The sequence below is a fragment of the Pan troglodytes genome, chromosome 6, assembly GCF_028858775.2.
Source record: "Pan troglodytes isolate AG18354 chromosome 6, NHGRI_mPanTro3-v2.0_pri, whole genome shotgun sequence".
NCBI classification, from domain to species: Eukaryota; Metazoa; Chordata; class Mammalia; order Primates; family Hominidae; genus Pan; species Pan troglodytes.
Window position 1 is genome coordinate 158,452,342 of NC_072404.2, and position 13,225 is coordinate 158,465,566.

Below are 13,225 nucleotides of genomic sequence, written 5' to 3' on the forward strand. Positions count from 1 at the left end.
TAATTTTTTATATTTTTAGTACAGACAGGGTTTCACCATGTTAGCCAGGCTGGTCTGGAACTCTTGACCTCAAGTGATACACCCACCTTGGCCTCTCAGAATGCTAGGATTATAGGCATGAGCCACTGTTCCCAGCCTCTTCTTTGCTTTCAATGGGTCAGCTCCAAATCTCAGTTCCAAGCTCAAGTCCTACAGAAAGATTGCCTGGTCAACCCCTCCAGCCCTGGTTATTCTTAACCTCAGGGCCCATCTTTACTACCTTCATTGCACAGCTTTTCCTTGAAATCTTTGAGTCATTATTTCTGTCTCAGTGTGGGTGGGGTTGCACTGGGTATCATGCATTAGGTTTAAATGTCTCTGAGATGAAAGACTGTGACTCAGAGTTTACTAGGGAGCTGGAAGCTTGGAGTGGCCTCCCCATATTCCCTTTACCTTTGTCCCCAGGGTGTGTATCTTCTCACAGGAGCCAGATCCCAAGATGTGTCCACCAAGGGCCCTGCCTCTGGAGGCAGATATCTGTTTGATTCCCAGACTTCTCCAAATGATACTTTCTTTGGAGAATTTTAACAAGAGGCTGCTATGGTCCAGGGCCTCCATTCCCTGCCTCCCTAGATCCCTAAACCCTGGATCCACTTGGAGATTTTGTCTGCAAATGGAAACTCTGGATCCAGCCCTGGCTAGGTACCCAGGCTGTCATAATTTTAGTCCAGCTGGGAAAATTCCTTTGTGTTTTTTCCATGATCTCATATTTTTTCCATGGTCCTGGGAGGAGGGGAAGGGCCAGGAGACAGGCACTGCCGAGGTGCTGATCCTAAGCCGTCAGCTGCTTGGGTGTATCTGGGTCTTTATCCATTTCTTTATTCAGATCTTTTTCTCAAATGTTACTTCCTCAAAACAGAGGACATCTCATTATTCTAAGGAGCAACATCAGTACCTCAGAAGTCCCCAGAGGGCTCCTTGGCTTCCTGTCATTCCCACAGAAAACACTCTGCTGGAGTCTAAGTTTCCCATCCAGCATAAGCTGAACTGTAAACATCATCAAGACACAAAGGACTTGGAGATGTGGATGAGAGAAAGAGCTGAAAACACTCATCCTTGAGAGAGAAGGGACAGAATCAGCACCTTTCCCCTCTGGTCTCCTGAGGGACTTCTTTCCCATCTCCCAGCCCCACATCAATGCTGCTGCCCCTGGCTTTGTAGTGACACAGGGTAGGTGCTGAATTAGAAAATCAGCATAAGGACTGGCAGTGTTTTAGCTCACCCAGCAGTGCCACCTCTTCCAAGCTGTGCACAAAGCCCCTTTCCACCCTTTCCAGCCACAAGACACAACCCAAGGGAAAGAGACTGCATCTCTGATGTCATTCACGTTATAGAGTGAGGCCAGTAGGCAGGTGTCTCCAGGTATGAATGCCTAAGTGAGAGCAGCTTACAAAGAAGACACCAGGCTTGGAGGCTAAGGTGAGTGGGGGAAGTCTGTATGTCAGTCAGGTTCTCATGCAACACAAACATAAGGACCGGGTTTGAAGTTAGTCAGTGCTGGGGTAGATTTTAGGATTTTAGACCTACCGTTAAGGCTTGTCAGTGGCATGGGTGCAAGGCTTTATTTATTTATTTATTGTTTTTGAGATGGAGTCTAGCTTTGTCATCCAGGCTGGAGTGTATTGGCATGATCTCAGCTCACTGCAATCCCACATCCCAGGTTCAAGTGATTCTCCTACCTCAGCCTCCCAAGTAGCTGGGATTACAAGTGCCCGCCACCATGCCCAGCTAATTTTTGTATTTTTAGTAGAGACGGGGTTTCACTGTGTTGGCCAGGCTGGTCTTGAACTCCTGACCTCGTGATCCGCCCGCCTCAGCCTGCCAAACTGCTGGGATTACAAGCGTGAGCTACCGCACCTGGCCGGGTGCAAGGCTTTTTAAAATTAGAATGTCATTGCTGTGTGGCCAGGACACAGCCCCAAATGAAGCATTTATGGGGCTGGAGAAAGGGCCAGAGTATATCTACACACAGCTTCGCTCCTTCCACTCCTGACAGTTTGTGTTGTAAATACTTTGTGTTTGAAATGTTTTAAAGTACCCTTTTAGTGAACTGAAATTCCAAGAAACAGTGTAAAGCTGTAAAGATCTTCACACACACACATGCTGGCAATGAGAAGAAGTGTAGAGAGATGATGGGCCAAAAAAATTTGAGTTCTATTGACGGTCTAACAATAAGAACAGTGATAACAATAACAACAATGATTTGTTGGCTAGTATGTGCTAGTCACTGCACTAAGTAGTTTACTTATTTAATTTTATAATCACCATAGAGGCTAAGTACCAGTAATACCATTATTTTATAGCTGAATAAACGGGCTCAGAGAGAGTAAGTAACAAAGAAGAGCAGATTTACAGCCCGTGACAAGCAAGTCTCGAGCCAGAATTCAAACACAGGCAAGTCAATTCCATAGCTTACGCTTTGCACCACGGGGGGAGGGGAAGTGCAGTGGAGACGGCAAAGCAGCACCCTTGGGTAGACAGATGATGCCGTTGGGAAGCCTGATGACTGTGTGTGTCCTGGGAGAGCAGCCACTTGGATTTCCAGGCTCGCTCCCTGACCTGCTGCACCCTTTCTGCTCTCCATCTTTGCAAACACGAAGCAGAGGTCTCCTCTAAAGGAAGCTAATTTCTGGACTCAAAACTCTGACTTTCACTAATTTCATGATCACAGCCGGAGAAATGTGCACAAGCGAGGGTCCTCAGAGAGGCAGCTCAGAAAGGTTTGCAGGGACCCTTTAAAAAGGGTCTTGGGGCACAACCTCTGGGTGTAACATAGACGGATTAGCCTACATTTGGGGGCTTCTGGGTCACATGCACTAATGCTCTCTCTCCCTCTCTTTTTCTGTGTTCCTCCCCTTCCTGTATTTCTCTATTTGAATTTTTTCTGTTCTTTCTCTGGTCCTCTGTTGTTTCCTTCTTGTTTTCTCCCTAAATGTCAATGTCTGTTGCCATGTGGTCTTCCTTAATCTTCTCCTCTGTTTTTCTTTCTTCCCCCCCCACTTTTTTTTTTCTTTTTTGAGATGGAGTCTCACTCTGTCACCCAGGCTGGAGTGCAGTGGCACGATTTCGGCTCACTGCAACCTCCACCTCCCAGGTTCAAGCGATTCTCATGCCTCAGTTTTGCAGGTAGCTGAGATTACAGATGCCTGCACCTGGCTTATTTTTGTATTTTTAGTAGAGACAGGGTTTCACCATGTTGGCCAGGCTGGTCTTGAACTCCTGACCTCAAGTGTTCCCCCTGCCTCGGCCTCCCAAAGTGCTGGGATTACAGGCATGAACCACCATCCCCAGCCTTCTCTCTTCTTAATAATGGCTTTCTATGTCTTTCACTTCTCTGATACCCTCACTCTGTTTCTCCTTGACTCTCCTATTCCTGTTTTGTTATCTTTCTTTATTGCCGTTTCTTTCTGCTTTTCTGTTTATCACTCGCTGGCTACTTGCCTTTCTCTCTCTATTCTCTGTCTCTGTCCCTGTTTCTTCTGTTTCAAGTTCAATGGTTCTCTATCTCTCTGTTTCTGCCTCTCCGTCTGTCTTTTGTTTCTCTTGCATGCAGGGCCCCATACTGTGGATCATGGCAAATCTGAGCCAGCCCTCCGAATTTGTCTTCTTGGGCTTCTCCTCCTTTGGTGAGCTGCAGGCCCTTCTGTATGGCCCCTTCCTCATGCTTTATCTTCTCGCCTTCATGGGAAACACCATCATCATAGTTACGGTCATAGCTGACACCCACCTACATACACCCATGTACTTCTTCCTGGGCAATTTTTCCCTGCTGGAGATCTTGGTAACCATGACTGCAGTGCCCAGGATGCTCTCAGACCTGTTGGTCCCCCACAAAGTCATTACCTTCACTGGCTGCATGGTCCAGTTCTACTTCCACTTTTCCCTGGATTCCACCTCCTTCCTCATCCTGACAGACATGGCCCTTGATCGCTTTGTGGCCATCTGCCACCCACTGCACTATGGCACTCTGATGAGCCGGGCTATGTGTGTCCAGCTGGCTGGGGCTGCCTGGGCAGCTCCTTTCCTAGCCATGGTACCCACTGTCCTCTCCCGAGCTCATCTTGATTACTGCCATGGCGACGTCATTAACCACTTCTTCTGTGACAATGCACCTCTCCTGCAGTTGTCGTGCTCTGACACTCGCCTGTTGGAATTCTGGGACTTTCTGATGGCCTTGGCCTTTGTCCTCAGCTCCTTCCTGGTGACCCTCATCTCCTATGGCTACATAGTGACCACTGTGCTGCGGATCCCCTCTGCCAGCAGCTGCCAGAAGGCTTTCTCCACCTGCGGGTCTCACCTCACACTGGTCTTCATCGGCTACAGTAGTACCATCTTTCTGTATGTCAGGCCTGGCAAAGCTCACTCTGTGCAAGTCAGGAAGTTCGTGGCCTTGGTGACTTCAGTTCTCACCCCCTTTCTCAATCCCTTTATCCTTACCTTCTGCAATCAGACAGTTAAAACAGTGCTACAGGGGCAGATGCAGAGGCTGAAAGGCCTTTGCAAGGCACAATGATGAGCCCAGGGCCCAGGGGGACCTGGCCTGCCTCCACTGAGCAGTTCTGTGGGGAGGGAGACCTCCAGCAAGTGGGAAGAACACTGCTGAGTTTCTTTAGTTTTTTTCCCTCTGAGCAATAACTACAGTGAGCCCTCAGTGCTGCACTGTCTGGCCCAAAGCTCTTATGGACCACCATGGAAGTGTTCCCTACATCCCCTGGCAGCCGTAAGAACTCTGAGAGTAGCCCAGAGCTTTCAGTAAAGGGAAGTGCATGTGCTTTGCATTTAAGGAAGAGCAACCAAGAAGTGCTCTATGATCAAGAGGTAGTATCCAATCCCAGTATGTGTGCATGGGTGTGTATGTGTGTACATATGTGTGTATGCGTGTGCATGTTCAGGGTGTGCTTCTCTATCACAGTATGCACGGCTGCTGAGTGTATGCACCATAAGTGCTTGGGCTACATGGGATCAAGGGAAGAAGCAAAACTTGCCAAAAACAAACTGATTGTTTTTCAATGTGTGTGTGAGTGTTGGGAGGAGGACTGGGTCCTTGTATAATTATTCATCCATTTATTCATTCATTTCTTCAATATTGAGTAGGCTGTGTGTGTCAGGCACTGTAACAGGTAGAGGGTAGAAAGGTAAAAAAGGCATAAATGGTTCTTAACCTGACAAAGCTCTTGGCCTAAGGAAGGAAAGAGTGATAAATAGCTGTTTCCAGCACAGTGGGGAACGTGCAACAGTGGATTCACAGACGGTATTATGAGCACACAGGAGAGCAACACTGAGACCAGCAGGAGGCTCAGTGACGGCTTCCTGACAAGATGACACCTGAGTAGCACATTGACTATAAGGTGGACACTGTGAGAGTGCAATTCATCAGGTACCTTTGCATCAGAGAAAGACGAAACAGAGAGAAATTAAAACAAGATAAATCTCCGCTAGTGAGGAATTATGTGGTTTCCAGAGAGGAAATATTCAGAGTTTTAGAAAGATTAAATAAACTTTGCCCTGTATGATTAGAAACATTCATTTGCCTAAAGGCAAGGGATTGTAATAAACCTAGTAAGTTCATTTATTCAGTCATTATATATCCTATTTTACACACATACATATTATATTGTACACTACATAAAATATGAACATTATATTACATTCACATATGTGTGGGTATAAAATTCTTGAAAATCTATTATGTCCCATGCTGCCTTTGGAGTTAAACATCAGCTCCACTGTCCTCCCTCCACCAACTATAGCCTGAAATTTTTAAAATCTTCCAGTTACTTTGACCTCAGGATCATGGTGTTCCCTTAGCTTTTGCCCATGCAGAATTTTCTAAAGTAGCCCCAATTTAAGTTGTTTTGACACACTGTTTCTGTAAGTACACTTTAATTTACCAAACTCCATATCCCAATTTGTGATATATAAACTACAACCAGGAGTTTATTTGTAGCTACACTTACTTGAAAACAATAAAACTACTAATTTATCACAAATGTCGAGCATTTAAAAAATCCACTATGTGGAAATGAATGAGGTAAACTCATTTGGAGCTTGAGAGATGCAGCTTGCTTACCAACCCATTGGTTCTCCTTGTGACCTCCTCTTACCCCAAGCTAACTCCTTCCTAAACGAGGCACCCCTTTCTCTGGCTTTCTGAAAGTGTCTTTCTTTCTTGCTGAGATACCCCTCAGCCAAGTCAGAGGGTCTTTTCACGTTCCTAGTTTCAGTTTCTGGACCAAAATTTTGCTTGTTCTTTAATTACATAACATAGCAATGATTCTGTTGTTTGCAGTTGCTATTGAATGAATTGATGTTTTTTTTCCTCTGTTTATTCTCTGCTTGCTACCTAGAAAAGTATTTGTAGAGTAAAGGAAAGAAGGATGAGTAAATTAAAAATAATTCTACTAACAATATCTTACTTTTGTATACTTTTCATACTTTACGAACCACTTTTACATATATTTTCCATTTGGTTTTACCCTCATAGTAATTCAATTAAATAAAGATTCACTGATCACCCATCATGAGCAAAACACTCCACTCAGCAGTAGCTGTTAAAGATGAAAGAAATGTGGAGTCTGACCTCAAGGGGTTCCATGTACTGAGAGAAATTAAAAAGTGTGGTTAATTTCAATAAGGTGTTTTCCTATAGAGTATGAGAGCTCAGAAGGAAAATTTCTGATTCTGAAACTGCAGCAAGCGGTGTTCCCGACCCGCTTTAGCAGGTAAGGGAAACATGGCTGAGAGGAAGAATGAGTTGGTCAAAGAAATTGCAGAACCGACAGCAGGATCTGGTTCTTCAAACCTTTTTTTCCACCTCCCCATCTTTGGAATTTTCTTCTTCCATCTGAATTAAAAGTTGGGTTAATTCAAAGTTGGAACCTCCAGGATCTGAAGCTGCTCAGTTTTGCCTCCTCTAGACCCTTACTGAGCACATATCTATCAAGATTCTACAAGTTTGTAGACTTGAAATGGCAACAATTCTAGTAACCCCTTCCTCACAGTAATTGCACATTTAGTATCCATCACTTGAAAGAAACACATATTGGCAGAAAGCAAGTATAGATTCAATGTTACTTTTAAAGATTTGTGTTTCAATATCAAAGGCATAGAAGCAACCTAGATGCCCATCAATGGTGGACTGGATAAAGAAAATGTGATATATATACATTATGGAATACTATGCAGCCATAAAAAAGAGTGAGGGCATGTCCTTTGCAGCAACTCAGATGGAGCTGGAAGCCATTTTCCTAAGCAAATTAAGACAGAAACAAAAAACCAAATACCACATCTTCTCTTATAAATGGGAGCTAAACATTTAGTATACATGGACACAAAGAAGGGTATAATAGACACTGGAACCTACTTGAGGATGGAGGGAGGGAGGAGGGTGAGGATTGAAAAACTATCAGGTATTATGCTGATTACTTGGGTGACAAAGCTATCTGTACACCAAACCTCAGCAACATGCAATTTACCCAGGTAACAAACTTGCACATGTACCCCTTGAACCCAGAATAAAAGTTGGAAAGAAGGAAAAAAAGATTTGTATTTTATTTATCACCACTGTTTCCACAAACATTTGAAATAGAGCAAATAATACCTACACATGTAAGATATTTTTATTTTGAATAAATATTTTGATTCTGTTCATATACAATGTTAATTATACAGTGGATTCACAGTCCCTTTGCTATGACATCATTTTCCCTGGGAGGTGAGAACAGTTGATGTGGTTGTTTGTCTATGTAAGGTTGTTGGATGTAGATGCACAGATGGCAACAGCCTTTCCACTTCATAGAAGTGGCTTACACTGGAACCTAATTTCAGGGTGGTAGGAGGGCAAGGTTGCTTTCAATACCCAGAACTAATTTAAGTGTGGGCGAAATTATGACAGGATTTCGTGAAACTAAAATGTTTTCCCTGGCCCCAAATATCTTCCCACACACCCTTCATTTGTCTGGCATCCTAGTTCTAAATGGCTAACCCAAGAATCCATTCTCACACACGTAAATCCCAGTGGGAAGCCAAAAAAATGGATTTATTTTTTCCAGTTGGGAGGATTAGAGAGCAAGAAATTGAGGGTATGAAAGTTTTTGAAGAAGGAAGACAAAGGCATATAATCACTTTTCAAAGGAAAGTCAGGCCTGGGTCTTGCGGTGGTTGGTAGCAACATCAAGACCCTGCACAGATGGGATTTTAGGAGTGGTGAGGTGAAAAACTCTCTGGGTCAAACTAAGAAAATGTCAGTGTTGCCTATAGTGGACTAGATTTATATCAATCTAATTCACTAATTCTTTCAGCACTAGGTTTTCTGATGTACATATGTTTTTTCAACAATGCCTGACGGGTACTGAGGAATGGTGGTCGTGGCTCAGTGGTCTGATAGTAAATGTTTAGCCACCTCTCTCCATTTGCTGACTTCTAGCATTTGCCAACTTCCTGGTGTCAATATTTTCACCATGTCCAGTTTTAAGCTACAGAGATGACATCTGAAGTTGGAGTTAGGGAAAGATGCCCCACCATGCAGCCCCATATACTATTTCCACCACACTGAGACAGGTGGCCTAAATAACCTCAATCTCATGGACAAAAGTACAATATAGCAAAGTAATTAGGAGTTTTGAATATGAATCACCTTTGTTTTTAGCATAACTTATTTGATTTTGAGTTTCTGTTATCTAATTTTTTTTATCATGCCTGTGTTTAATTCCTGCCAATTTAACGGTCGATTTCCAGGCATTTCCATACATCCTCTGAAATCTAGGCAGAGGTTCCCAAAGCTCAACTCTTGTTTTCTGCCACATCACGTGGAAGCTGCCAATGCTTGGGGTTTGCACCCTCTGAAGCAATGAACTGAGCTGTACCTTCTTTCCTTTTAGCCATGACTGGAGCTGGAGTGGCTGGGATGCAGGGCACCAAGTCCTGACGCTGTGCAGAGCAGCAGGGCCCTGGGCCTGGCCCATTAACTATTTTTCCCTCCTAGGCCTCTGGGCTGTGATGAAAGAGGCTGCTGTGAAGGTCTCTGACATGTCCTGTAAACATTTTCCCCATTGCCTTGGCTACTAACATTTGGGTCCTCATCTCCATCTGAGACCACCTCAGCCTGGACTTCATTGTCCATATCACTATCAGCATTTTGGTCAAAATCATTCAACAAGTCTCTAGGAACTTCCAAACTTTCCCATACCTTCCCATCTTCTTCTGAGCCCTCCAAACTGTTCCAGCCTCTGCCAGTTAGCCAGTTCCAAAGTCCCTTCCACATTCTCAGGAGTCTTGTAGCAATGCCCCAGTATGGGTTCTCCAGGAGGCTCCAGAACATCACTAGCATCCTACCTCTGGGTTTCCCTTAGATCCTGCTCCCCAGTCAATGCTGCATTGCTGTCATTCTCCTTCCCTTGAGTTAGACACCTGCCAAGTCCTATGGAGGTAAAGCTCATGGAATTGCCCTTATAAGGGAACTTATGAATTATTTTATCTGATAGACACAGGATCCTCCATATATGAGGGGACTTGGCTTCTTCACTAGCAGCTGGGCAGCTCACCACTCACACTTGTGTTTCTGCCACTTCCCTCACTCAGTGGACAATTCACCCAGAAGTTCTTGGGTTACCCAGCCCTGGGGGTGAGTCCAAAGGACTGTATATGAGGCCCTTGTCCTTGTCATGGAGGAAGTTGGCTGTGATCTAAGGAGAGGGGACATCACAGATTTCCTTCCCTCTCCTCCACAGACACAGAAGGCAGATCCCCCATTCTCTGCCTCATCCCCATGCCTCCCTTTTGTTGGAGGACGCGACCAAACCAGCCTTAAAGGGGTATAACATGTGACTAATTCAGCTGCTGGCAGAGAGGGAAATCAAGCATTTCAGAAAAGCTAAGCTCTCTGAACTTACTTAGGTTTTTGCAAAATTAAAGGCAATATAGTTTCAGTGCTGAAGATAAATAGCACCTTTGGTGACTACAATATGATTGCCCTAGGCAAGCAGAGATTTCTACACTGATGTACACACTGAAGTTTGTTGTTATCAAATATGTCCTGTTATTTCAGTGAGTACAGCATCTTGCAGAGGACATTTACGGGTCCCCTGGGGGGCTTGGGTCTGATTAGTGATGATACCCATGGCCAGTCTCCAGAAATCCACTCGTTAATCTCGTCTCTTTAGGCTTTGGTTGTCTACACAATATACCATTTTATGCCTATGTTATTTTACACACTCAGTTGCCTCTCTCAGGAATTCACTTTTCCTCTTCTCAGCCTATAAAACTGTTCTTTGGACCTCAAAAAGTCATTTCAGCTTAACTTTCAACTTAATCAAAAGAAATGGGGCATTGCCCAAGAGCTTTGTCTTCAGGAACTCAGAGGAAGTCACACTGAGGTTTGATATAAGGATTTCTTCTTAAGATTTGAACCATGCAGTGAAGAAAGGGGCTTCCTCCCACAGCTGGGAATGGTCCATCTCTGGACTTGGTTCAATGTAGTTTTGTCTATGTGTGGGTTCTGAGCTCCTTATGTTAGGTGTCGTGCCTTATAGATCTTTGTTTTTCCTGTACCTAGAATATAGTAGGTGTTCAATAAATGCTAGCTGTCATTAATCATGAGGTTTATATGAATTTGGAACATGAGTTAGCACGATAACCTAAACATGGAATGCCATCTTAGTTGATGGGAAGAAATGCAGTCAACAGAGTAAGAGGAAAGGTTTCCCACTGCACTACATCTCAGTTAGTTGTCCACACTAGTACGTCAGTCAGTTCCAAGATGCACCTAACAGGAACCAAACAAAGCAATGCAGAAGGCAAGAGTTCTAGAAACGGTTTGATGCAACCTCCTATTTGTAAACCTGAATATTTTGGAGGGGAATGCATAGATATCTTTGCTTACCTGATAGTCTGCCTGCATAACTGAAAAAGGCAGAACTGGGACAATGGGTGAAGGTTAGAGGACGTCACACTGAGGTTTGACATAAGGATTTCTTCTTAAAATTTAGAACCATGCAGTGAAGAAAGGGGCTGCCTCCCACCACTGGGCATGCTCCATCCCTGGACTTGGTTCAAGCAGAGTCCCTAAGCCAGTCTGATCAGTGTGTTGTAGTGGGGATGCCTGCACTGAGACAGAGGGAGGCAGGCCTGCATGACCTACAAACTCCCTTGCAGTTCCATGAAGCTGTGGTTTACTTACATCATGTCTTAAACCTGAGGAGCCTTTTATAACAGCTACTTTGATTTGGAACTGGAATCCCAAGATTCCTCCCAGCAAGTTGCAAGATTTTTTAAAAAATATTTTTTCGTTTCTATCTATCCAGGAGTCTCATTTGCCATTGTGCACATTGACATCCCTGCCACATTAAGACAAATGTCTGGAACCAATATATCTAGACATCTCTAGGTGACGTCCACATAGAATTCTAACAGTGAGTCAGAGGCTGGGCCATTGATTGAAGTCACTCAAGAAGCTTAAAGTCAGACTAGGATGAGAGTCTTCAGGGTCTTTATCCTGGTTACTACTGTCTCCGGAAATGGGACCTGGGATAAAGGTCACTAAGGAATGATGGATCCAACAATAGCAAATGTGTCCCCAAATTCCCTCTTCCAATGCCCTTCATGTTGTTGAGATTGGAACAAGGCCTTTCTTATACAATTTATTGTTTGAAAACTCTACCAGCAAATTGTCTAGCTCAGCATTACTCAGATATTAATGTGTATAGGAATCACCCGGGGATCTGCAAAAATGCAGATTCTGATTTAGGAGGTCTCAGGTGGGGCCTGAGATTCTGCATCTCCAATAAGCTCCCAGGAGATGCCAGTGCTGTTTCAAGCATCACACTTTGAAGAGCAAAGAACCACAGGCAAGGCTGTGGGGCAGGTCAGGCTGCATGATGCTGGATTCCATGGGGTGATTGCTATGAAGGCCCAAAGCTAGTCAGACCCTCCCCAAAACTGACCAGAGACCCCACTTCCAAGGAAATCCTATGAAAAACAGGAGATAGCCCGCTATAGGCTATTGATCATTTTTAGTTTTTTAAGAGGGAGAATGTGTAGAGAAGAGCGAGTAGCAGGAAGGAGTCCCTGGGGAGGACACTGAGTGACTCCTGTGCTGATTATTTTAGTAGGAGAAGCTGAGGAAAAGTATCTGCATCTCAGAAGGAGATAATTACTTTCCACTTAGCTCTTCAGTTTTTTAGGAAGTTTGCAAGGAGGGCAAGTAATTAGTCTCTTGGGAGGTGAAAGAGACAAGTTCTCAGGATGAAAAACTTTTCCCTGCTGGTCTTTACAGCAGAATCAGAAGTATCTGCCCACTTTTGGCAAGGCCCACAAATGCAAAAATGTACTGTGGGGGGTTGAAAAAGAAAAAGAGCTGTTAGAGATCAAGCTAAATGGCAGAGACAGTAAGACAGTGGTGCCTCCAAGCTCTGTGTCCTGGAAGGCTTCCCCTGCAACCATTCTTCATAGTCTTGGCCCTGTGGGGTGGCTCCCACACTGTAACACCACACTGCAAGTTATGAGCAGGGCCTCTCCTCTAGGGATCCTGTGGACAGAGCCAGCTTCAGAAATGAGAGGAAGTTTGCATCTACTCTTTACCCCGCTTTGCTAATCCTAGCCTAGCCCAATTGAGACTCAGTCTAGTAAAAGAAACCAGACCTGGAGCTCTTCCTGCCCCTACCATCTTCCCATGACTTCTCACACCATCCAGATTTCCGAGGAATGCCTCTCTTATCAGCCCTCCCACCACGTTACCCACAACACCAGTCCCACTCCATTTACTCCTTCTCATCTGATTTCTACCATCTTTGCTTCTACCATCCAGGAGCCCTGGTAATCTGGCCAGGCTGCTCTCAGGAAACCCAACCTCAGAAGGCCTGGGCAACTGGTCCTCCTTCTGGAACTTGGATCTAAGATTCTGTAGTAGAAGGGAAGTAGTGGCCCCATGGGAAGGGGAAGGCAGCAAGTCTGAGAGTGCGGACGCAGCTCAGCTTTCCCCCACTCTCAAGTGCATGAAAAAGGTAAGGTCTTCATGACTTTCTATAAGAGTGTTGGAGGAGTGGCTCCCAGAGGGCCATTTCTGTGGAAAGGCAAGAGGCTTTGGGGCCAGATGGAAGAAGTGGGCAGCCTGGGTGTGAGGGGTGCTTCCATCCAGGAGCAGTCAGGCCGAGAGAGGGGAGCCAACAGAGGCACATGGCTCCTCCTGTGT

General features: G+C 44.8%; 2 protein-coding genes across 4 annotated transcripts in view; one reads left to right on the forward strand and one right to left on the reverse strand.

Annotated features, from left to right (window-relative positions):
- Positions 1–13,225, reverse strand: part of KEL (Kell metallo-endopeptidase) — a 350,942-nt gene that overhangs the window by 107,100 nt on the left and 230,617 nt on the right. The gene's annotated exons all lie outside the window — the stretch shown is intronic.
- On the forward strand, positions 3,442–5,401 carry OR6V1 (olfactory receptor family 6 subfamily V member 1). The gene is given in 1 exon segment (NM_001428049.1): positions 3,442–5,401. A coding segment is annotated over 1 exon segment (1,020 nt). The 5' UTR covers positions 3,442–3,532; the 3' UTR covers positions 4,553–5,401.